The sequence below is a fragment of the Physeter macrocephalus genome, chromosome 11 (genome assembly GCF_002837175.3).
Source record: "Physeter macrocephalus isolate SW-GA chromosome 11, ASM283717v5, whole genome shotgun sequence".
Taxonomy (NCBI): domain Eukaryota; kingdom Metazoa; phylum Chordata; class Mammalia; order Artiodactyla; family Physeteridae; genus Physeter; species Physeter macrocephalus.
Genome location: NC_041224.1, coordinates 21,103,863 through 21,122,813, shown reverse-complemented (window position 1 = coordinate 21,122,813; position 18,951 = coordinate 21,103,863). Strand labels below are relative to the sequence as shown.

Sequence of the window (18,951 nt, the reverse complement as noted above, 5' to 3'; positions counted from 1 at the left end):
ACTATTGTTTCCTTCATTTCTTTTTCATTTATTTCTGATCTGACCTTTATGATTTCTTTCCTTCTGCTAACTTTGAGGTTTTTTTGTTCTTCTTTCTCTAACTGCTTTAGGTGTAAGGTTAGGTTGTTTATTTGAGATGTTTCTTGTTTCCTGAGGTAGGATTGTATTGCTGAAAAATTCGCTCTTAGAATTGCTTTTGCTGCATCCCATAGGTTTTGGATCATCGTGTTTTCCTTGTCATTTGTTTCTAGGTACTTTTTGATTTCCTCTTTGATTTCTTCAGAGATCTCTTGGTTGTTTAGTAGTGTATTGTTTAGCCTCCATGTGTTTGTATTTTTTCAGATTTTTTTTCCTGTAATTGATATCTAGTCTCATAGTGTTGTGGTCAGAAAAGATACTTGATATGATTTCAATTTTCTTAAATTTACCAAGGCTTGACTTGTGACCCAAGATATGATCTGTCCCAGAGAATGTTCCATGAGCACTTGAGAAGATAGTGTATTCTGTTGTTTTTGGATGGAATGTTCTATAAATATCAATTAAGTGCATCTTGTTTAATGTATCATTTAAAGCTTGTGTTTCCTTATTTATTTTCATTTTGGATGATCTGTCCAGTGGTGGAAGTGGGGTGTTAAAGTCCCCTAGTATGATTGTGTTACTGTCGCTTTCCCCTTTTATGGCTGTTAGCATTTGCCTTATGTATGGAGGTGCTTCTATGTTGCGTGCATATATATTTACAATTGTTATATCTTATTCTTGGAGCGATCCCTTGATCATTATGTAGTGTCCTTCTTTGTCTCTTGTAGTAGTCTTTATTTTAAATTCTATTTTGTCTGATATGAGAATTGCTACTCCAGCTTTCTTCTGATTTCCATTTGCAGGGAATATCTTTCTCCACCCCTCACTTTCAGTCTGTATGTGTCCTAGGTCTGAAGTAGGTCTCTTGTAGACCACGTATATACAGGTTTTGTTTTTGTATCCATTCAGCCAGTCTGTGTCTTTTGGTTGGAGCATTTAATCCATTTACGTTTAAGGTAGTTATCGATATGTATGTTCCTATTACCATTTTCTTAATTATTTTGGCTTAGTTATTGTAGGTCTTTTCCTTCTGTTGTGTTTCCTGCCTAGAGAAGTTCCTTTAGCATTTGTTGTAAAGCTGGTTTGGTGGTGCTGAATTCTCTTAGCTTTTGCTAGTCTTTAAGCTTTTTATTTCTCCATCGAATCTGAATGAGATCCTTGCTGGGTAAAGTAATCTTTATTGTAGATTTTTCCCTTTCATCACTTTAAATATGTCCTGCCACTGCCTTCTGGCTTGCAGAGGATCTGCTGAAAGATCAGCTGTTAACCTTATGGGGATTCCCTTGTGTGTTATTTGTTGCTTTTCCCTTGCTGCTTTTAATATTTTTTCTTTGTATTAATTTTTTGATAGTTTGATTAATATGTGTCTTGGTGTGTTTCTCCTTGGATTTATTCTGTATGGGACTCCCTGCACTTCCTGGACTTGATTGACTATTTCCTTACCAATATTAAGGAATTTTCAACTGTAATCTCTTCAAATATTTTTTCAGTTTGTTTCTTTTTCTCTTCTTCTTCTTGGACCCCTATAATTGGAATGTTGGCGCATTTAATGTTGTCCCAGAGGTCTCTGTGTCTCATGTTTATTTTTGCATCAGTGCAGGCCATACCTGACTTTTGTGATGTTGCCAAACTCCTAACTCCATTATCTATGTTGTGATCTGCTTTTATTTTGCTACTTTGCTATTCTTTTTTTTTTTTTTTTTGGCCATGCCCCACGGCATGGGGGAATCTTAGTTTCCTGACCAGAGATCAAACCCTTGCCCCCTGTAGTGGAAACACAGAGTCCTAAACACTGGACCACCAGGAAAATTCCCTTTTCTTTTCTTTATTTCACCTAACACAGAAAAAGTGAGCTGGGGATGTTTGGAAAACCTTATTTGCCAAAGTTTTGGAGAAAACAGTGAATGTTAATCGCTTTTCTTAGAAACATAACTACCATATTACAAACACAGCTTCTGACTGTAGGGCCTCTCTTTTTAGAAAATTATCATGGTTTTCCACTTTCTTTAACTCATTCAACCTATCCCTCTTTGCAGGATCCCAACCAAAATCCCTGGAAAATCTTTTTGTTAAATACGTTTAACTGGTGTATCTCATTGTGCCTGGTGGGTCTTCTGTTTCCTAGCCACACAGATCCATTAGTAATTTCCCTACAGTTAGAGAAATTGTCCTTTACCTAAGGAAGACGTTTCCTCTTTCTGTGCCAGTGGGCTCAAAAGACAGCCAATTTTCATACTAACATTTCTTCAGTTGAATCGAATAAATACATATTGCAAACTCTGGTGAGGAGAGGATTGAAGGTAAGAAGGTAATTTAAAATCTACTTTATTAGATCAGGTGTGAAGATATACAAGTGGAAACCGGGATGGAAAGGAGGGGGTGTTAATAGGTCCTGACTGATTGGACATGTGCCTGGAGGAAAAAGTCATTCCAAAGGTCATTTTAGAGTTTTGAGCACTGAAGTTATGAGCAGTCTTCTGAAGTTTTGAGTGTCAGGGGAGAGGTCCAAATTGAGGAGAAAGAATGTTATGAATCAGAAGTGACTTCATGTCATCGGAGTGAAAATATCCAGCAGGCTATGGAGATGTGGGAGGAGTGCTCAAGAAAGAGGTTGACATTCCTGATGTAAATTTGTCATCAGCCTGGGTGACAGTTAAAGCCCTGAGGATGAATGGGTTTGCAGGAAGGGTGTAGAGGAAAAAAGAAGAGACTGGTGATTAGTTAACACTTATTTCCACTTCTCTCTTTAAGTGTGGCTGCTACAGGTATATGCTTAGTTTGGCAAGAACTAGGGAATATATATATGTGAGAACAGTTTCAAGAAGAATAAAGTTAATCTGTACAGAATAGATTTTTTTTTAATTGGTAAACACTATTCATCCCATAGCTTAAATATTCTAATAACTATGTTATAGTAATAGCTAACACTAATGCCAACTGTAAGCCAAGTGCAATTGTACATGTAATAACTCATTAATCCTTACATAAACCTTATCATTATAGGTAATAACTTATTATTTTTATCAGTACCTTTTTACAAAGAAAACTGAGGCACAGAGATATTAAGTACCTTCTCCAAGGTCTTCTTGCTATGAAATGGTGTATATGGAATCTGAATTCAAGGAGTCTGGTTCCAAATATACACTTTAATCACTGTGCTATATTGGTCTCATATGAAACTATCCCTATGTAACAAACTTTGATAGACTTTTTCCAGCATGGTCCTGACTTATAATTAGTCACATGGTTATTCTGTTTTATGTGAAGAGGAGATGACTTTCTGAGGGCTATATATTGATGGTTTTCTGGACACATTATGGATGTTTCTTATATCTTTAATAGACTAGTAGGATAGTATCTGGTTCAAGAAGAAATGTATTAGTACATCTTGTTGTACAGAAACAAAAGAGAATGCAGCACAGAAAAATGCAGACCATCTGTTAAGCTAAGAAGCAGTGTGATGTTTTGGCATAATAAAATGTTTATATTATGAACAAGGCTGAGCAATGCACACAAGTTTAATGCATCCATGAATTAAGCCTCACACATCATTGGTATTCATTAGTGAAAGTGGGATAATACTTTCCACCAACACACCAATTTTCTGTTGATTTAAGTAATTAGGATTACTTGATCTTTCCAAGTTTCTCAGATTCATTATACCAGAGTATTTCCTGGTGGAGACTGAGCTGGCTTCACATCACAATTTAACATTCAGTCATTTTAACAGTAAGTCACTGAACAACAATTTCCAATCAATGTCCCAAGCTATGTCTAGATAATGGCAGAAAATGTGCAGGAGGATACCACAAGGACATCCAAGGCAGGATTGTGGGTAAAATTCAGAGAACCAGAGGTGGAAATGGAGCACAGATGAAAAATGCCAAGAATCAAGAGTTCAAGATGGAGCATGGGTCCAAGAACTGGTAAATACTAAATAGTATGAATGCATAGGGACCAAACTTAGGAGATGATATGGGGCAGAAACCACGTGACTGTTGCTTCATTTCACAAACATGTTACCTAACCTAGACATGTGGGATAGAGATGACTGTACATTTTCTTGTTCTTCAAAATGTATGTTTAGATCTCTTTCCACTTGGAATTGGCATGGTCACCCAAGTGCTTCTAGGAAATGACACGTTTCTTATTTGTAGGCTCTGTGCTGTAAGACTGTGAGGTAGTAATGTTCCTTGCTCTTTGTTTTTTATTTCATTTTTCTTATCCAGGTTGTTTTTGAAGGCCAGATAATTTCAACTCATGAACAGGATGAAGTCATAGCTATTGATGATATATCCTTCAGCTCAGGCTGCTTGCCTGCAAATGGTAAGAACTTTTTCTTATTTTGATCCTTATTGTATAATAAATCCAGTGCAGTTTAAATATTGTGTAATGACTTTGATCTGCTCTTTATTTTTACTTAATGCTTTAGAGTGAGCTATTTTCCATTGTTCTAATACACTGTGTAACAATGACTAGATTTATGCTAGAGGTGAAGACAGGGTATTTTTCACTGCTGATGCTATATAGAGCTGAAAGGTGTAATTTAGTCTCAGATTTGGAACCTTGTAGCAGTGTTTACACTGTTTAGTTAAATCTTACCCAGCGAACTCTATGCCTTCTAGGAGATCGGGAGAAAACTGGCCTCCATAGACTTGAAATTATCTTCTTGGAGAATCAATTTGACTGTGCCACTGAAAGACACAAATGGAGAAATATATTAATTATAATCTATTGTCTATTTAGACTGAAACAACTAGATCAATAAACCACACAGATTTAAAAAGTCATCCATATCGGTCCCTTGATTTTATTAACTGTATAATATTCATTTCACCAGTCACATTGTTCTCAATAGAAATGTTCAATGTTTAAAATATAAATTGGTAATGATAAAATTAACTTAGTCTAATAAGCAATAACTATACATATTCATATATATATGATTATAGATATTTGATATTTTTCCTTTTGAAATTTTATTATGATATAGTAGAATAAAGATAGCTATTTTGTAGAGAGGATTCCCAGTTCTAATTTTGTACAAAGATATGGTAGTCGTGGTAAAAAATATTCCAGTAATGGAAGAGATGGATTGGTCTACCTTAGAGAAATCAGGGAAACTTGATTTGATAAAGGGTGTTTGTATTGCGCTTTGATGTTTAAAAAGCACTCCTGCTGTTATGATAAGAGCTTTCAGGTATGTGTCTTTTGCCACTCAAACCAAGATAAGGTTTTACAGGAGCTGATGACAGCACCTTCTAAACTCTGGAACACATAAAGGTCTCTTTCATCTTTGTACTGTCAGTTCTCAGTATATGTTAGTGAGAAATCATGATAGGATAAATTGAAACATAGGTAAATTGAAATGGAGAACTTTAAAGGAACAGACTGTAACCTCCACCCATTCCTAGAAGTAAATAATTTAAGTGTAAACATCAGTGCCTTTTCACTAGAAGAAGATAATATTTATTAGATTTATCAGAAGAGAATCAATATACCAGTGTAGAATACATTGTTAACTCGAGACAAAGCATGATCTGCCATTCATATGTCCCCTAATAATTCCTCTTCTGTTACCCTGCATGGTTCTTCCTGAGGCCAGAGCACAGCCTGCTTATGCTTGATTTTTAATGAGACACCTAGTCCTTGACCCTGATCACTTCAGCAGGGTCTTTATGTACCTCAGTTTTATAGTTTCTGCAGAAATTGAGGTCTGCCAAACAAAATGATTCCTAATAGTTCTATTTATTGCCCAGTCTGGCTGATCGCCCTCAAAGGAGAGCAAAGCAGTGAAATCAGCTATTGGCTGGACTTTCTGAACCATCAGGAAGTTAGGAACTGGCTGTTGCCATTGAAACTTTGTTTACATTACAGATTTACACAGGAGAATGCTTGGGTTGTGCTTGGGACTTGAGATCGCTTGTAATAGGACTCTGCTATGATTTCAGACATGAACTTACTCTTCATCTTTGGCTCTGGGAACCAAAGCCATTTCCCTAATTACCCATGATCCATACACTGGGACAGAGGCCAGTGTAGATGGGCCATAATAATTATTCAGAAGACGAATGCCAGATTTTTAGTAAGCACTTAAAAGAACTCCTTAAATCACTATAGAAATAAAAAGAAAGCAATAGTAGTGGGAGTGAGAGCATCAGAAAGTTGGACATTCAAGGAAAAGTTGTGGTCACTTAGAAAAATATTGGAGTCTACAATTTCTAAGAATAGTTCTAGATAGTGTTATCACCGTATTATTATTATTATTATTTTGCGGTACGCGGGCCTTTCACTGCTGTGGCCTCTCCCGTTGCGGAGCACAGGCTCCAGGCGCGCAGGCTCAGTGGCCATGGCTCACGGGCCCAGCCGTTCCGCGGCATGTGGGATCTTCCCGGGCCGGGGCACGAACCCGTGTCCCCTGCCTCGGCAGGCGAACTCTCAACCACTGCGCCACCAGAGAAGCCCATCACCGTATTATTTTGAGGTGGTGTGGAAATAAAGTTTACTGAAGATGAGACACGAGCTTTAAAGCTAAATTATTGGGCAGGCCTTTTACATGGATATTAAAGTTATACAAGGTTACAAGGTAAGCGCCTAGAGAAGAAGACTTTGAAATCCAAGACTGAAGTCTTTAGTGAATATGGAAATCAGATCTCCTGCATGGATGACACAGAGCTATAAGTTGGATGTCATAGGCCAAGATGTTTTTACAACATGGAAGAATGAATCATTGTATAGAAGCAACATTGGGGATTTAGAACGATGGCAATTTTAATTTTAGGCCTTTTGTTTTATGGGGCATTGGAAAAGAGGTCTCCCCTTGGGAAAGCTACAAAGGAAGTGGTCTCTTTTTGGGGAAAGCCAGTACTCAGGTAAGGTCACAGAGTGTTCTTTGACTCTTTGAAGGTGAGAGTGCAGGGGTTTTGTTTCTTGTTTTTCAAATAGAAGGATGATTGAGGGCATATTTAAACTTCTGGGAGGAAAACACAGCAGCATGAGGGTTAATAATGGAGAAAAAGGATAAAGCATTATGGCATAGGACTGGCACATGGATGGAGTTCCATTTTGTAAATGGTGAGAATGTGAGAGGTGGTAAAATTAAGTAGCATTAAATTTTCAAATGCGACTCTCCAGTCAAGTTCAGGCACTATCATGATAGGCTACACCTAGTTAACCATCAGAATCACATAGAAGAGTGATAGATTCTGGGATTCACTCCAGACCTGCTAGATGGGAATCACTGAGGATGGAGCCTACATTTAAAGTAATGTTCTCAGGAAATTTTTGTGAAGTCAGGCAATCCTAGGTTTCAGAACAGAACTAACCTTTTGGGATCCACAAGACCTAGTCTCGTGTTGATTATTGCACTTGGCAGTGACTGCCCTGGAGCAGGGTTCTGGATGACTAGAGTCTGTGGTTTCAGTCTCATGTGGTCCTGGTGGTGACAGTCAAGGTAGGGGAAGCAGGCAAAGACAACCCAACGTCTTCTGGACATTTCCATCAGAAAATCGTACTCCAATGGACAATAGGGTTAGGTATACATTTGGAAGCAAGAAAGCAGAAAAAGTTTGCTTAGACTTAATAGAGGATATAGACAGTCATGGCATAGGTTCTTCAACTCTGATAACTGCTAAATTCAAGGACTAAGGGATTTCCTTTGTATTTCCCTCATGCTTGTCATCTTATGCTCATAGAATAACCTCTCCCATTCAGGGCAGGAAGAAGGAAAGAATGGGGAGGGACGTAGTTTTGGGCATGTCATTCATCGGCTAGGTGATTTTCAGGCAGACAACCTTAGTTGCTAGGGAGGCTAAGAAAACTGAAGATTTAGATTTGGCCTCTGTAATAAAGGCAGGCAAGGGGAACAGGTTTATAAGTCGAGGGCGCAAATATATTTGCTACAGAAACTCAACATCGGTATGTTTAGAATTAAATTCCAATTTTCTTTCAAACTCTATTCCTTCTCCTGCATTCCCTGTTTTAGTCGTTGGCACCTATTTGGTCTCACTCAGGAGCCCCAAGGAGTCATACCTTAAATCCTTCTTTCCTTTTCTCATCTCCACATTAATTTGGTTAAAAACGTTATTGAGGGCACGTCCTTATATTTCTCAAATTGTCTCCACTTATTTATTCATTATTATGTATCCAACTCTGATTTTGTTTGCCCCGTTTTTTTTTCTCTTGGATTGTTAAAAACTCCAGTTTCAATCTATTTCACCCCACTATTCACTACTCCCTGCTATCCACCAGATTGTACTTTCTAACATCCAAATGTGACCAATCTCTATTTTGTTTAAATCCACCAGTAACTCTCATTGCCTTTAGAATGGAATTGAAATTTTTTGTCATGACCTAAGCTCACCAGGATCCTGCTCTTAGACACCAGCCCAACTTCTTCCTTCTTAATTTCCCCAAGAATTCCCATATTCTGGCCAAAAAGATCTACCTGTGAATCCAGCAACACAGTGTTGTCTCATTCTTGGGTATCTTTTCAAACCTTGCTGCCTCTTCTTATTTCATGAAAACAATTTTGGGCCTGTTCTGCTACTAGATATCCTTCCAGACTGAGTCAGTGTCTCTCTTCTGAGAAGCCTTCTCTTACAGAAAATCCCCCCACACTCCCACTCCCTGTACAAACACACACACACACATACACACACACAGTGTATTAATTATCTCTACAACTAAATGCTGAGTTTCTTGAGGGCAAAGTTAGTAGTGTCTTACTCTTTTGTGGATCCCGAGTGCAGAGCAAGTACTTAATAAATAATTGATTGAATAAAGAATATGTGCAATTATTTAAACATCAAGTATTTGGGATTTTTTATGAATTCTTCTTCTTTCCTCTAAGCTACAGCACCATTCTATGAAAAGCAGGTTTAAATAAAATATCATGGGAATATGTTTAAAGCAGTACTTACACTTATGCTAAGAAATATTATATTATTTTTAGGTTTTTGTTTTAGTATCAAAAATAAAGATATGTCTTCAAACTGTATAATATGATTCTTTTATCTGGGATGAATTAATCTGGGCCAAGCATTTGCCATATTTTAGTAGAAACATAGTGTTTTTGTCATTTTATAGCTGAAATATAGTACTTGGAAATGAGTACTGCTTGGAAGTGAATGCTGTAATATGTCTTTTGGTGGTTATTTTGGTTATAAAAATGGTTCTAAGATAAATAGGTTTTCTGACAAGACTTCTTTATTTTCTTATTTCTTCAAACCAGTGTGCTTTCAAAAATTTGTTCTAATTTTTTTTTTTTTTTGAGACTAGGGAGCAATTCTGTTACTGTGTTTTTATTTTCTATGTTCTGATGCTTTGATGTCTGGGGTCTTGCTGACCCTGGAGGGACTGTCTCTTCCAGGGTGAGCCAATTCCTAGAGACAGTAAAACAGCTCACCTTACAGTGTATTTTTCAAATGCCAACCAACCAATCCAGAGCACCCACCCCAGCCACTTTAGGCTTTCACACTCTGGGTCACTATGTACCTGCCCTAATCACCCCAGGGTCAGTGCACGTTTTCTAAGACCACCATAAAAGAATACCACAGACTGGGTGGCTTAAGCAACAGAAATTTATTTTCTCATGATTCTGGAGGCTGGAAGTCCAAGATCAAGGTGTCACCAAGTTTGCTTTCTTTTGAGTCTTCTTTCCTTGCCTGTGGATGACTCTCTTCTCTCTGGATCTTCACAGTCTTCTCTCTGTGTGTGTCGATGTCCTAAATGCCTCTTCTTTTAAGGACACCAATCATATTGGATTAGAACCCGCCAATATGACCTCATTTTACCCTAATTACCTCTGTATACCTCCAAATATGGTCACATTCTGAGGTGCTGAGGGTTTGGACTTCAACATATGAATTGGATGTGGCGGGTACAGTTCAGCCCATAAGAGCAAGGTACTAAACAACTAGAGACAGCCCTGACTGAATAAATGAAATATTGATGGATTTGCAGATCATGGCTCTATGTTTGTTGAATCTCATGGAAATAAATACCCAAAAGTATAATTTTACTGTATTTTTTAAAAAGAAATAGTAGCTTTTTACAATTGGAAAAATTCTGATGATGAGGAATCCACCATATAGATTATTAAGTGTAGTATTATCTTTAGGGAAGAAACGTAACTGATTCTCTCTACTTACTCTTTACGATAGAAATACAGCTCTCTTTATAAAAGCGCTAGATATAGGTATTTTCGTGGTTTCTGAATATTTTCAAGATGGAAAATAAAACTAAATTCTTTTTGTAATATTAAAGAAATCTTTTAGATTATTCCCACACTTTCGAACAGTATCTTTCTAATTACTGCTCTTCCCAAGATATGAGTATTCACTGTATATTTTTTGAAAGGAAGACCTGTGTAGACTTTATCAGAGTGTAAAAAGACCCAGGTTTGTGACTGTGACTAAATAAGAATATGCTTAATCACCGATTCTTAAATAACATTGCTTCTTGAACAAATTACTGTATATTTTTATAAAGATTGCATGTTAGGGCTCGTAATCAAATATCATGAATATTCTGTGAATATTTTTCGGTTGGTTTGCCAGGACTTTGCCTTAGTCTCATTTATAAACATTCCAAATACACAAATTATTCCTTAATGAGAACCTGAATAATGCTTATATATTATCCAGTTAAATAAGCATTATTTAACTAGTTACCTTTTTTATCTTATTAACTTCAAGCTACCTTTTAAGATCTAATGACTATTCATTGAAATTCATTACTGTTTTAAGAAAACTGATAAAGAAATTGTCAAAAGCCCCTGGAGTCAAAAGTGGATGTCAATTATAACTTTTGCTGCAATAGCCTTGAGGCTTGGACTTCATTCTCTTCCATCTGAGTTATGTGGCAAATTTCACATAACCTGTTTGTACAAGATAAGATTTGAAGGATGGCAGGCTCTACACATGTGGCTTCATTGGTATAGAGACTTTGAAATTGTTGGCAAAGCTTCATCCTGCTGATTGTACATCATTGATGGAGAATTTTAAAATTCCAAACAATTTTCTACTGCTGGATTGTGGTGCAATATAAAAATGAAAGAGAGACGGTGTGGGGAGGGAGAGAAAATGAATATAAATATAGATGACATCTTTAAATAGCTTTGAGTTCTGAAATAGAATGCACTAAAATAAAAAGCTGTCCAGGAGATTAGTTGATTGACAACTTATTAACCCCCACCATATCATTGTTTTTGTGCTTGCAAATTCCAATTTGGAGGACTAAAGGTAGTAGAAGTGGTTGATATTGGTGAAAGATATTTAATAGCAACTGATACATACTGAATTTTAAATTCCATGCAATTTATAATTGACTATTTTGCTATTTTTGTTTACAGTACATTTGTGGTTATTGTATAAATAGTGAAAAATTAAAGATAATACACAACATTTAATTGAACTATGGCAAACATTTAATTATGCAGCTCCAGGGGCTGAAGATTTGTAGCTATTATACGAATCTACAAAAATTACAGTTTTAATTGTTTCATGGTAATTGTTATTGTGCAATCTTAGTTTCATTTATTGCCCACACTCCCTTAATTGCATATGCAGTTTTATTTTCAGTGGATCTTATGTTCAAGAAGCTTTGCATAGTCATCATTTGCTAGCTTCCATTATGAGAAACCAGATTATGGATGTTAATCATAAATCATTTTCACAACCAATTGCTTCAATTTTATTTCCAATACAAATGTGAACAATTTATATAGAGTCTGTGCTGTTGTAAAAGATTTCATTGAATTGGTCTTACGTCATTTATTCATTCATTCATTAAACAAGTATATATTGAACATCTATGTTATGTCAGGAATTTTTCTAGACATGAGGGAGAGGCAGTGAAAAAACAAATGGTAATCCCTGAGTTTATGGAATTTATATTTTAGTCAGAAAGAGAAGGAAGCTAGCAAGTAAATAGAAAAATGTACTGTATGTCAAGTGGTGTTATGTGCTATGGGTACAATAAAACAGAAAACTGGGATAAGGGTGCCACAGGCAAGGGGGAGATAAGTTTTAAATAGAGTGGTCAGGCATGGTCACATGAAGAACATATTTTCTGAGCAAAAAAAAAAAAAAAGTTGAGAGGTCAAGGCATGTGTATATTGGAAGGAAGCCACTTGTCAAGGCGAAGGTCCTGAAGCAAGAATAAGCCTGGTTTGTAAGAGGAAGATCATGGAAAGGACTTTTGCATGCATTTCTTGTAGGATAGAAGCCCGTGTGATGATTTTGAGCAGAGGAGACATGATTTGACTTGCTGCTTGATTTAGCTTTAGTATGTTTTTCTTGTCCTTCTTTCTGTAAATGGATAGTTAAATTACAGGATTTGAGGTCAATCATTTTTCATTCCTAATGAAAACTTTTATAATTACTAATTTCTTTCTAAGTACTGTTTTAGCTATATGACACAAATTTTAGTAAGTTATATTTTCATTCAGATCAAAATACTTGGTTATTTCAAAGTCTGTTTTATTTAAATGTGTGATATTTAATTAACGAATAAATGTGGATTTCCCAGATTTGTAGTTTAATTTTGTTTTAGTCTGAGGATATTGAAAGATAATAATGGGGCAAGGGCAGTGACAAGGAGGCAAAATAAGAAGTTTTAACTATAATCCAGAAAGAATGATGTTCCCTTAACTGAGAATTGGTAGTAGTAGTGAGTACCTCGATGTAGTGAGATTCCGGATGTGTTTTATAGATCAAGCAAAGATTTGCTGATGGATGGCATGTCCGATGAAAGTAAGAGATGTATCATACATGACTCTACTCTTTTTACCTGAACTAGAAGGATGGAGTTGTCATGGACTGAGATGAGAAAAATGTGGGAGGAGAAAGTTTGGGCCGAGAAAATCAGAAAATATGCCTAGTTTCAGGCAATTTCTTTTGAAATGCATGTTGGTTATCCAAGTGAAGTGGCCAAGTCAGCAACAGGATATGTCGGAGTCCAGTGAAAGGTCTGGACCTAAGTTATAGTTCTATGAGTTTTTGGCATTGGAAATGTTTTAAAGGCATGAGACTAGGTGATATTAGCAAGATAGTGAGAAGAGACGAGAGCCAAGGTTAATGTCACCTTGTGTAACATCGACGAGATGAGGGAAAACCAGCCAAGGAGATGAGAGTAAACGCTAGTCATTTAAGACGAAAACCAGGAGAAAATTATGTACCAGGATCCAGTGAAGAAAACATTTCAAGAAAAAGGGAGTGATCAACTATATCAATATTACTGATATGTCAGGTATGTTGGGAAGGAAAAATTAAATATTATTGTAGGCTAATAATGGAGAGGTCAACTTTGATATATGCAGTTTCAGCGCAGTGGTAAGGGTTAAAAAAAAAAAAGGAATAGACTTCTGATACATGTTACACCAACATGAATAAACCTTGACAACATCTGAGAAGTAAAAAGTCAAACACAAGAAGCTATATAATGCGTGATTCCATTTTATAAAATGTGCGGAATAGGCAAAGTCATCAGAAGGCAGATCAGTGGTTGCCAGAGGCTGAGGAGGGGGAGAGAATGGGAGTGATTGCTAACAGGTACAGGGTTTTATTTTGGAGAGATGGAAATGTTTTGGAATTAGATAATGGTGATAATTGCATGACACTGAGAATGTATAAAAGCCATCAAATTGTGTACGTTTAAATGGTTAAAGTGGTGAATTTTAGGTTATGTGAATTTTAACTTCATTTGTAAAAAATTGAAAAAAAACCTCATTGGAACAGATGCAAGAGAGAATGGGGGGAGAAGAAGTGGTGTTGGAATCAGTGAGAATAGGCAGAACTTGGAGAAGTTAGTTGGAGGGAGTTGGAGGTTTAAGAGATTTTCTTAAGATGGGTGAAATTGTGGCCTCTTGTATACTGAAGGGAAAGAAAGCATGTGGGATGTAAAAGAGGGGAGGAAATTGCTGGAATGATTGCAAAATAGGGGAGAGGAGATGCATTTTCTGGGTAAATGAAAGGAGTGGACCTAGAGAGGAGCAGGACTGGTTGACCACAGTTAAGGGGAGGAAAGGCATGTGGGTGGCGGTGCAGGTGGTGGGGCTTGTGAGGTTTTCTTCTGGTTTCTCTCATTTTCCCAATGAAACCTAAGCAAGATGATTAGCTGAGGGGGAGGAGGAGTTGGAGATTTAAGGAGTGGGTAGAGGGTTTTGAACAGTTGTCTAGAAATGGAAGAAAAGGAAAGAATTAGGAAGATGTAGCGGGATGGCCCCAGGGCAATGAAGTGAGTAGTCAGGATATGAAGTCATTTCAGTCAGCTTGGTGTTGACCCATCACTCCCGTTCATCTGCACGGATGCAGGTGGAGCATGTCGTGTGGGTCTCAGCCCATTCACAATGATGCTATCTGCCAGGAATCTCAGGCGCTCACCTGGGCCCAGATTACATGTGGTGAGTCCCCCCAGACATTTCCCAGACCAGAGCCAGTGTTGTGATGTCGTGGCTAGTCCAGCCCTTGCGGTTCTTATGATTACAAGACACACCTCTGCAACAACCATCAGGGAACTTTGGAAAAACAAGGTTTGCTTCTTACAGGTCCTGGAGGGTACCCAGCACATCTAAGGGCCATACAGCGAGGTTATGGGGAGAGAGAGTAAACCTAGGGTTCTGCCTTTGTTGGGGTCGAGGGTGGGGTGCCTAGGGTTTCCCGGTTTTACTTCTTATTGTTGAATTTAAAACATACAAGTGGGAATTAAAGTGCAGTAAGGGAAAAGCTGGGTCGCTCGAGTGCTCAGTTATCTAGGTCACCAAGGGCTTTTGAAAAGGGGAACTTCATGGGTGGGACGGACTGACTCTTTATCCAGTGTGTAGGGGGCAATGTGTTTATTAGAGATGGATGTCTTTGAAATGGATGCCTCAGCAATCAAAAGGTTGATGTCAGGCACTTACATTACAATCAAGAAAGCTAATTGTCAGGCACTTACACTACACGAAGGGTTGTACTTATCAGAGTTTTGGTCCTGAGTTTGTGGAAGCATGAGAAGAGCCAGCAGGTGACTATTTTCTAACATCAGTAAGAAAAGAAATGAGGACATGAGAGAGGATGAAAGGAATTGCAAAACTGGAGGACCATTAGCTTTGTAGGTCCTGATGCCGTCAAAAATTTTTTACAGTAGAGATACTAGAGGGAGTGAGTGGAAAGGGGTGATGGTTGGGGAGTGAGCCCCTCATAATTAAGGTAAAGGAAGTGTTATCACGATTAGTTATGATCATATTCAGCTGAGTGGTGGCAGAGGTGGTTTTACATCAGCAGTTCTCCTTCATGAGCATCAGTAAGAGAAATCGAGAAATTGAGGGGCAAGATGAATGTGAACATTGAAATGACAAAGAGTGACATTGAGCCAACGGGTAAAGTAATCAGGGATTGAGGGGTAGGGCACCAGTGTCTGTAGATGACTGTAACAAGATGTCCAAAGATTCAAAGCTCAAGATATTTAGGAAGGTGAGAAACCTCCATACTGTTCTCCATAGTGGCTGTACCCATTTACATTCCCACCAACAGTGCAAGAGGGTTCCCTTTTCTCCACATCCTCTCCAGCATTTGGTATTCGTGTTCTTTCTGATGATAGCCATTCTGACTGTATAAAATGATATCTCATTGCGGTTTTGATTTGCATTTCCCTGATAATTAGTGATGTTGAGCATTTTTTCATGTGCCTGTTGGCCATCTGCATTTCCTCTTTAAAAAAATGTCTATTCGGTTCTTCTGCCCATTTTTTAATCAGGTTGTTTGTTTTTTTGATGTTAAGTTATATGAGCTTTTTATATATTTTGGATATTAACCCTTTATCAGTCATCATTTGCAAATATTTTTTCCCATTCAGTAGGTTTTCTTTTTATTTTGTCCATCGTTTCCTTTGCTGTGCAAAAACTTTTAAGTTTAATTAGATCCCATTTGTTTATTTTTGCTTTTACTTCCTTTAAGAGATGGATCCAAAAAAATATTGCTGCGATTTATGTCAGAGTGTTCCACCTATGTTTTCCTCTAAGAGTTTTACAGAGATCTGATTAAAATCCAGAAGCACTGGCATGGTTGTTTTTTTTCTCTCTCTCTTCTCTCTCTGAATCGATCTCTCTTTTTCTGTCTGTGTAATGAGTCTCCCTAAGTCATGATGCCGCCATAGAGAGGAGTTGGGTTCAGCATGCTCTGTAGAACAAATGTTAACATTTTAAGAAATACATGATCCTTTCTAGTGACACCTGCATCTCACTTCTTGCCAATCTTACAGATGAAATTTTACCATGTCAAGAAACATCGAATACCAAGAAGGAACAATGCCATCCAGATATAAGCCTCTGCAGATTTGATTCTACAGATGAAGGATTGAGGTGTAAGTGTTAAAATGAGATGTCTGCCTGCCTTGTCCGTGTGTAGGCCATCCATGAGACTCAGAAGCCTAACAGGAATATCAGACCACTAGTAGGGATACTCACTTGACAAACTCTGTTGACATCTATGTCTTAGTTTTAGCAGGAGTATCATTGAGGTTTTAGCTGAAGTGTTATTGCAAGTCTGTTGTTTATTCAAAAAGTGAAAGACAGTAAATATGTCAATTTAAGATAATGTTGTTTTGTAAAACAATTACATTAAATATCTTGGAATTATATACAAATTTTCTTCTTAAAAATTTCAACGTGATTGTGAATAGTAAATTATTTAAGTTAACGGAATTCCATAAAGTAGGTAAGGTCAGATATGCCATTTAAAAAACCACAGTGGAAGCAGTGGTACAAGAAAAAGGAGAAATCTCTTCATTTTTTTTTTTGGCGGCAGTGGTTCTCATTTGGAGGATGCCCATCCGGATCAAATGAAGAACTTTTAAAAAGTAGAGGACACTCTAAGACTTACTGAATCAAAATTTCCAGATATGAATTTGTGTGTGTGTGTGTGTGTGTGTGTGTGTGTGTGTGTTTAAGCCTTGATTGCAACTATAACCATTGTTAAGCAGCCACTCCAGTAGACTGTGATAGTCCACCGACATCTTTTTCTCCTCTCTTTAGTGTGTCAGGCCTGTGGATTTGATTTTGACATGTGTGACTGGGTATCAGAAACATCTGCTGGGCAAACTTCCTGGATGCGCACAAAAGCAAGAGAAATTTCTGTGTTAGAATCTCCACCTCAGCAGGATCAAAGCAGTGATGATGAAGGTAACAAATAAAAAATCATATTGATTATGCCTCCTTTTTAACTCTTTTTAGTGGTTGCTCTAGAGTTTGTGAAATACATTTACAACTAATCCAAGTCTACTTTCAAATAACTCTATACATCCTCATAGGTAGTGCAAGCCCATTATAATAAATATTCCTAAGTCTTCCCTCCTTTCCCTCGTATTATTGCTGTCATTCATTTCATTTCATTATCAAATACATTAGGACTATTACTGTTTTGAACAAACTTATTTTTTTGATTAACTAAGCAAGTTGAAAATAAAATGTTTCATTTTACTTTCATTTATTCCTTCTCTGATACTATTCCTTTCTTTATGTAGATCTGAGTTTCTGACCTATATCATTTTCCTTCTCACTGAAGAATGCCTTTTAGCATTACTTGCAAGTCTACTGGACACAAATTCCCTCAATTTTTATTTGTCTGAGAAAGTCTTTATTTGTATTTCATTTTTGAAGGATAGTTTTTGCTGGACATAGAATTCTAGGTTGAGTTTTTTTCTTCTTTTAATACTTTAAATATTTTTACTCCACTCTCTTCTTGCTAATCTGGTTTGGAAGAGAAGTCTGATCCAATTCTTATCTGTGATCCTCTATAGGTAAGATTTTTTTCTTCCTGGAATATTTCAAGATTTTCGCTTGTCTTTGATTGCAGTTTTGAATATAGTAATGTGCTTAGGTGTAGTTTCTTGGATATTTATCCTGCTTGGTGTTTCCTGAGCTTCCAGGATCTCTGGTTTGGTGTCTGACATTAATTTGGATGAAAATTCTCAGTCACTGTTACTTCAAATATTGATTCTCTTCCTTTCTCTCTTTCTTCTTCTCATATTTCCATTATGCATATGTTGCACCTTTTGTAGTTTTCTCAGAGTTCTTAGATAGAATCATTCCTTTCTTCACTTTTTTTTTTTCTGTTTGCTTTTCAGTTTTGGAAGTTTCTATTGACATCCTTAAGCTCAGAGATTCATTCCTCAGCTGAGTCAAGTCTGCTAATGAGCCCTTTGAAGGCATTTTTCATTTCTGTTATACTGTTTTTTACCCCTAGCATTTTTTAATTCTTCCCTAGAATTTCCAACTCTCTGCCTACATTATCTTTTTTGTATGTTTTCTACTTTTTCCACTGGAACTCTTAACTTATTTATCCCAGTCTGATAATTCCAGCATCCCTGCCAGATCTGGGTATGGTTCTGATGTCTATTCTTTCTCTTCAAACTATATATTTTTTACCTTTTAGTATGCCTTGTAATTTTTTTTGTGTGAAAGCCAGGCATAATGTACTGCATAAAAGGAATTAAGGTAGATAGGTATTTAATGTGAGCTTTAATGTTTATCCAGCTAGAGTTTAGGCTCTGTTTACTGTTGGCTGTAGCTGTTAATGTCTGAGACTAAAATTTCATGTAGTGTTCTTGTTTTGGTCCCACTGTTGTCTTCGGGTTTCTCTAAAGATATCTTCTGAAATAAGGTCTGAGACCCACAGTTCTTTTGGTAATATTCCCTTGTTATCATACAGGACCACTTTTGATGTGGTGATAAGTTGTGAGGGGAAGGGAAGCATCCTATAGTCCTATGAATGGATCTCAGTCTTTGATCCAGTGGGGTCTGGATCTGGGTATTTTGCTCCTGTCATGTGGAAGGTTAGAACCTGCTGGATTTGATATCTAACTTCTCCCAGTTAGGATCTCCAGTCGGTTAGC

General features: G+C 37.2%; 1 protein-coding gene across 1 annotated transcript in view; it reads left to right on the top strand.

Annotated features, from left to right (window-relative positions):
• MALRD1 (MAM and LDL receptor class A domain containing 1) overlaps positions 1-18,951 on the top strand; it is a 653,641-nt gene that overhangs the window by 52,463 nt on the left and 582,227 nt on the right. Inside the window, exons 5-7 of the mRNA XM_024129703.1 lie at positions 4,308-4,404; positions 16,321-16,422; positions 17,093-17,239. Of these exons, the coding sequence (XP_023985471.1) occupies positions 4,308-4,404; positions 16,321-16,422; positions 17,093-17,239 (346 nt within the window). The remainder of the gene's footprint in view (positions 1-4,307; positions 4,405-16,320; positions 16,423-17,092; positions 17,240-18,951) is intronic.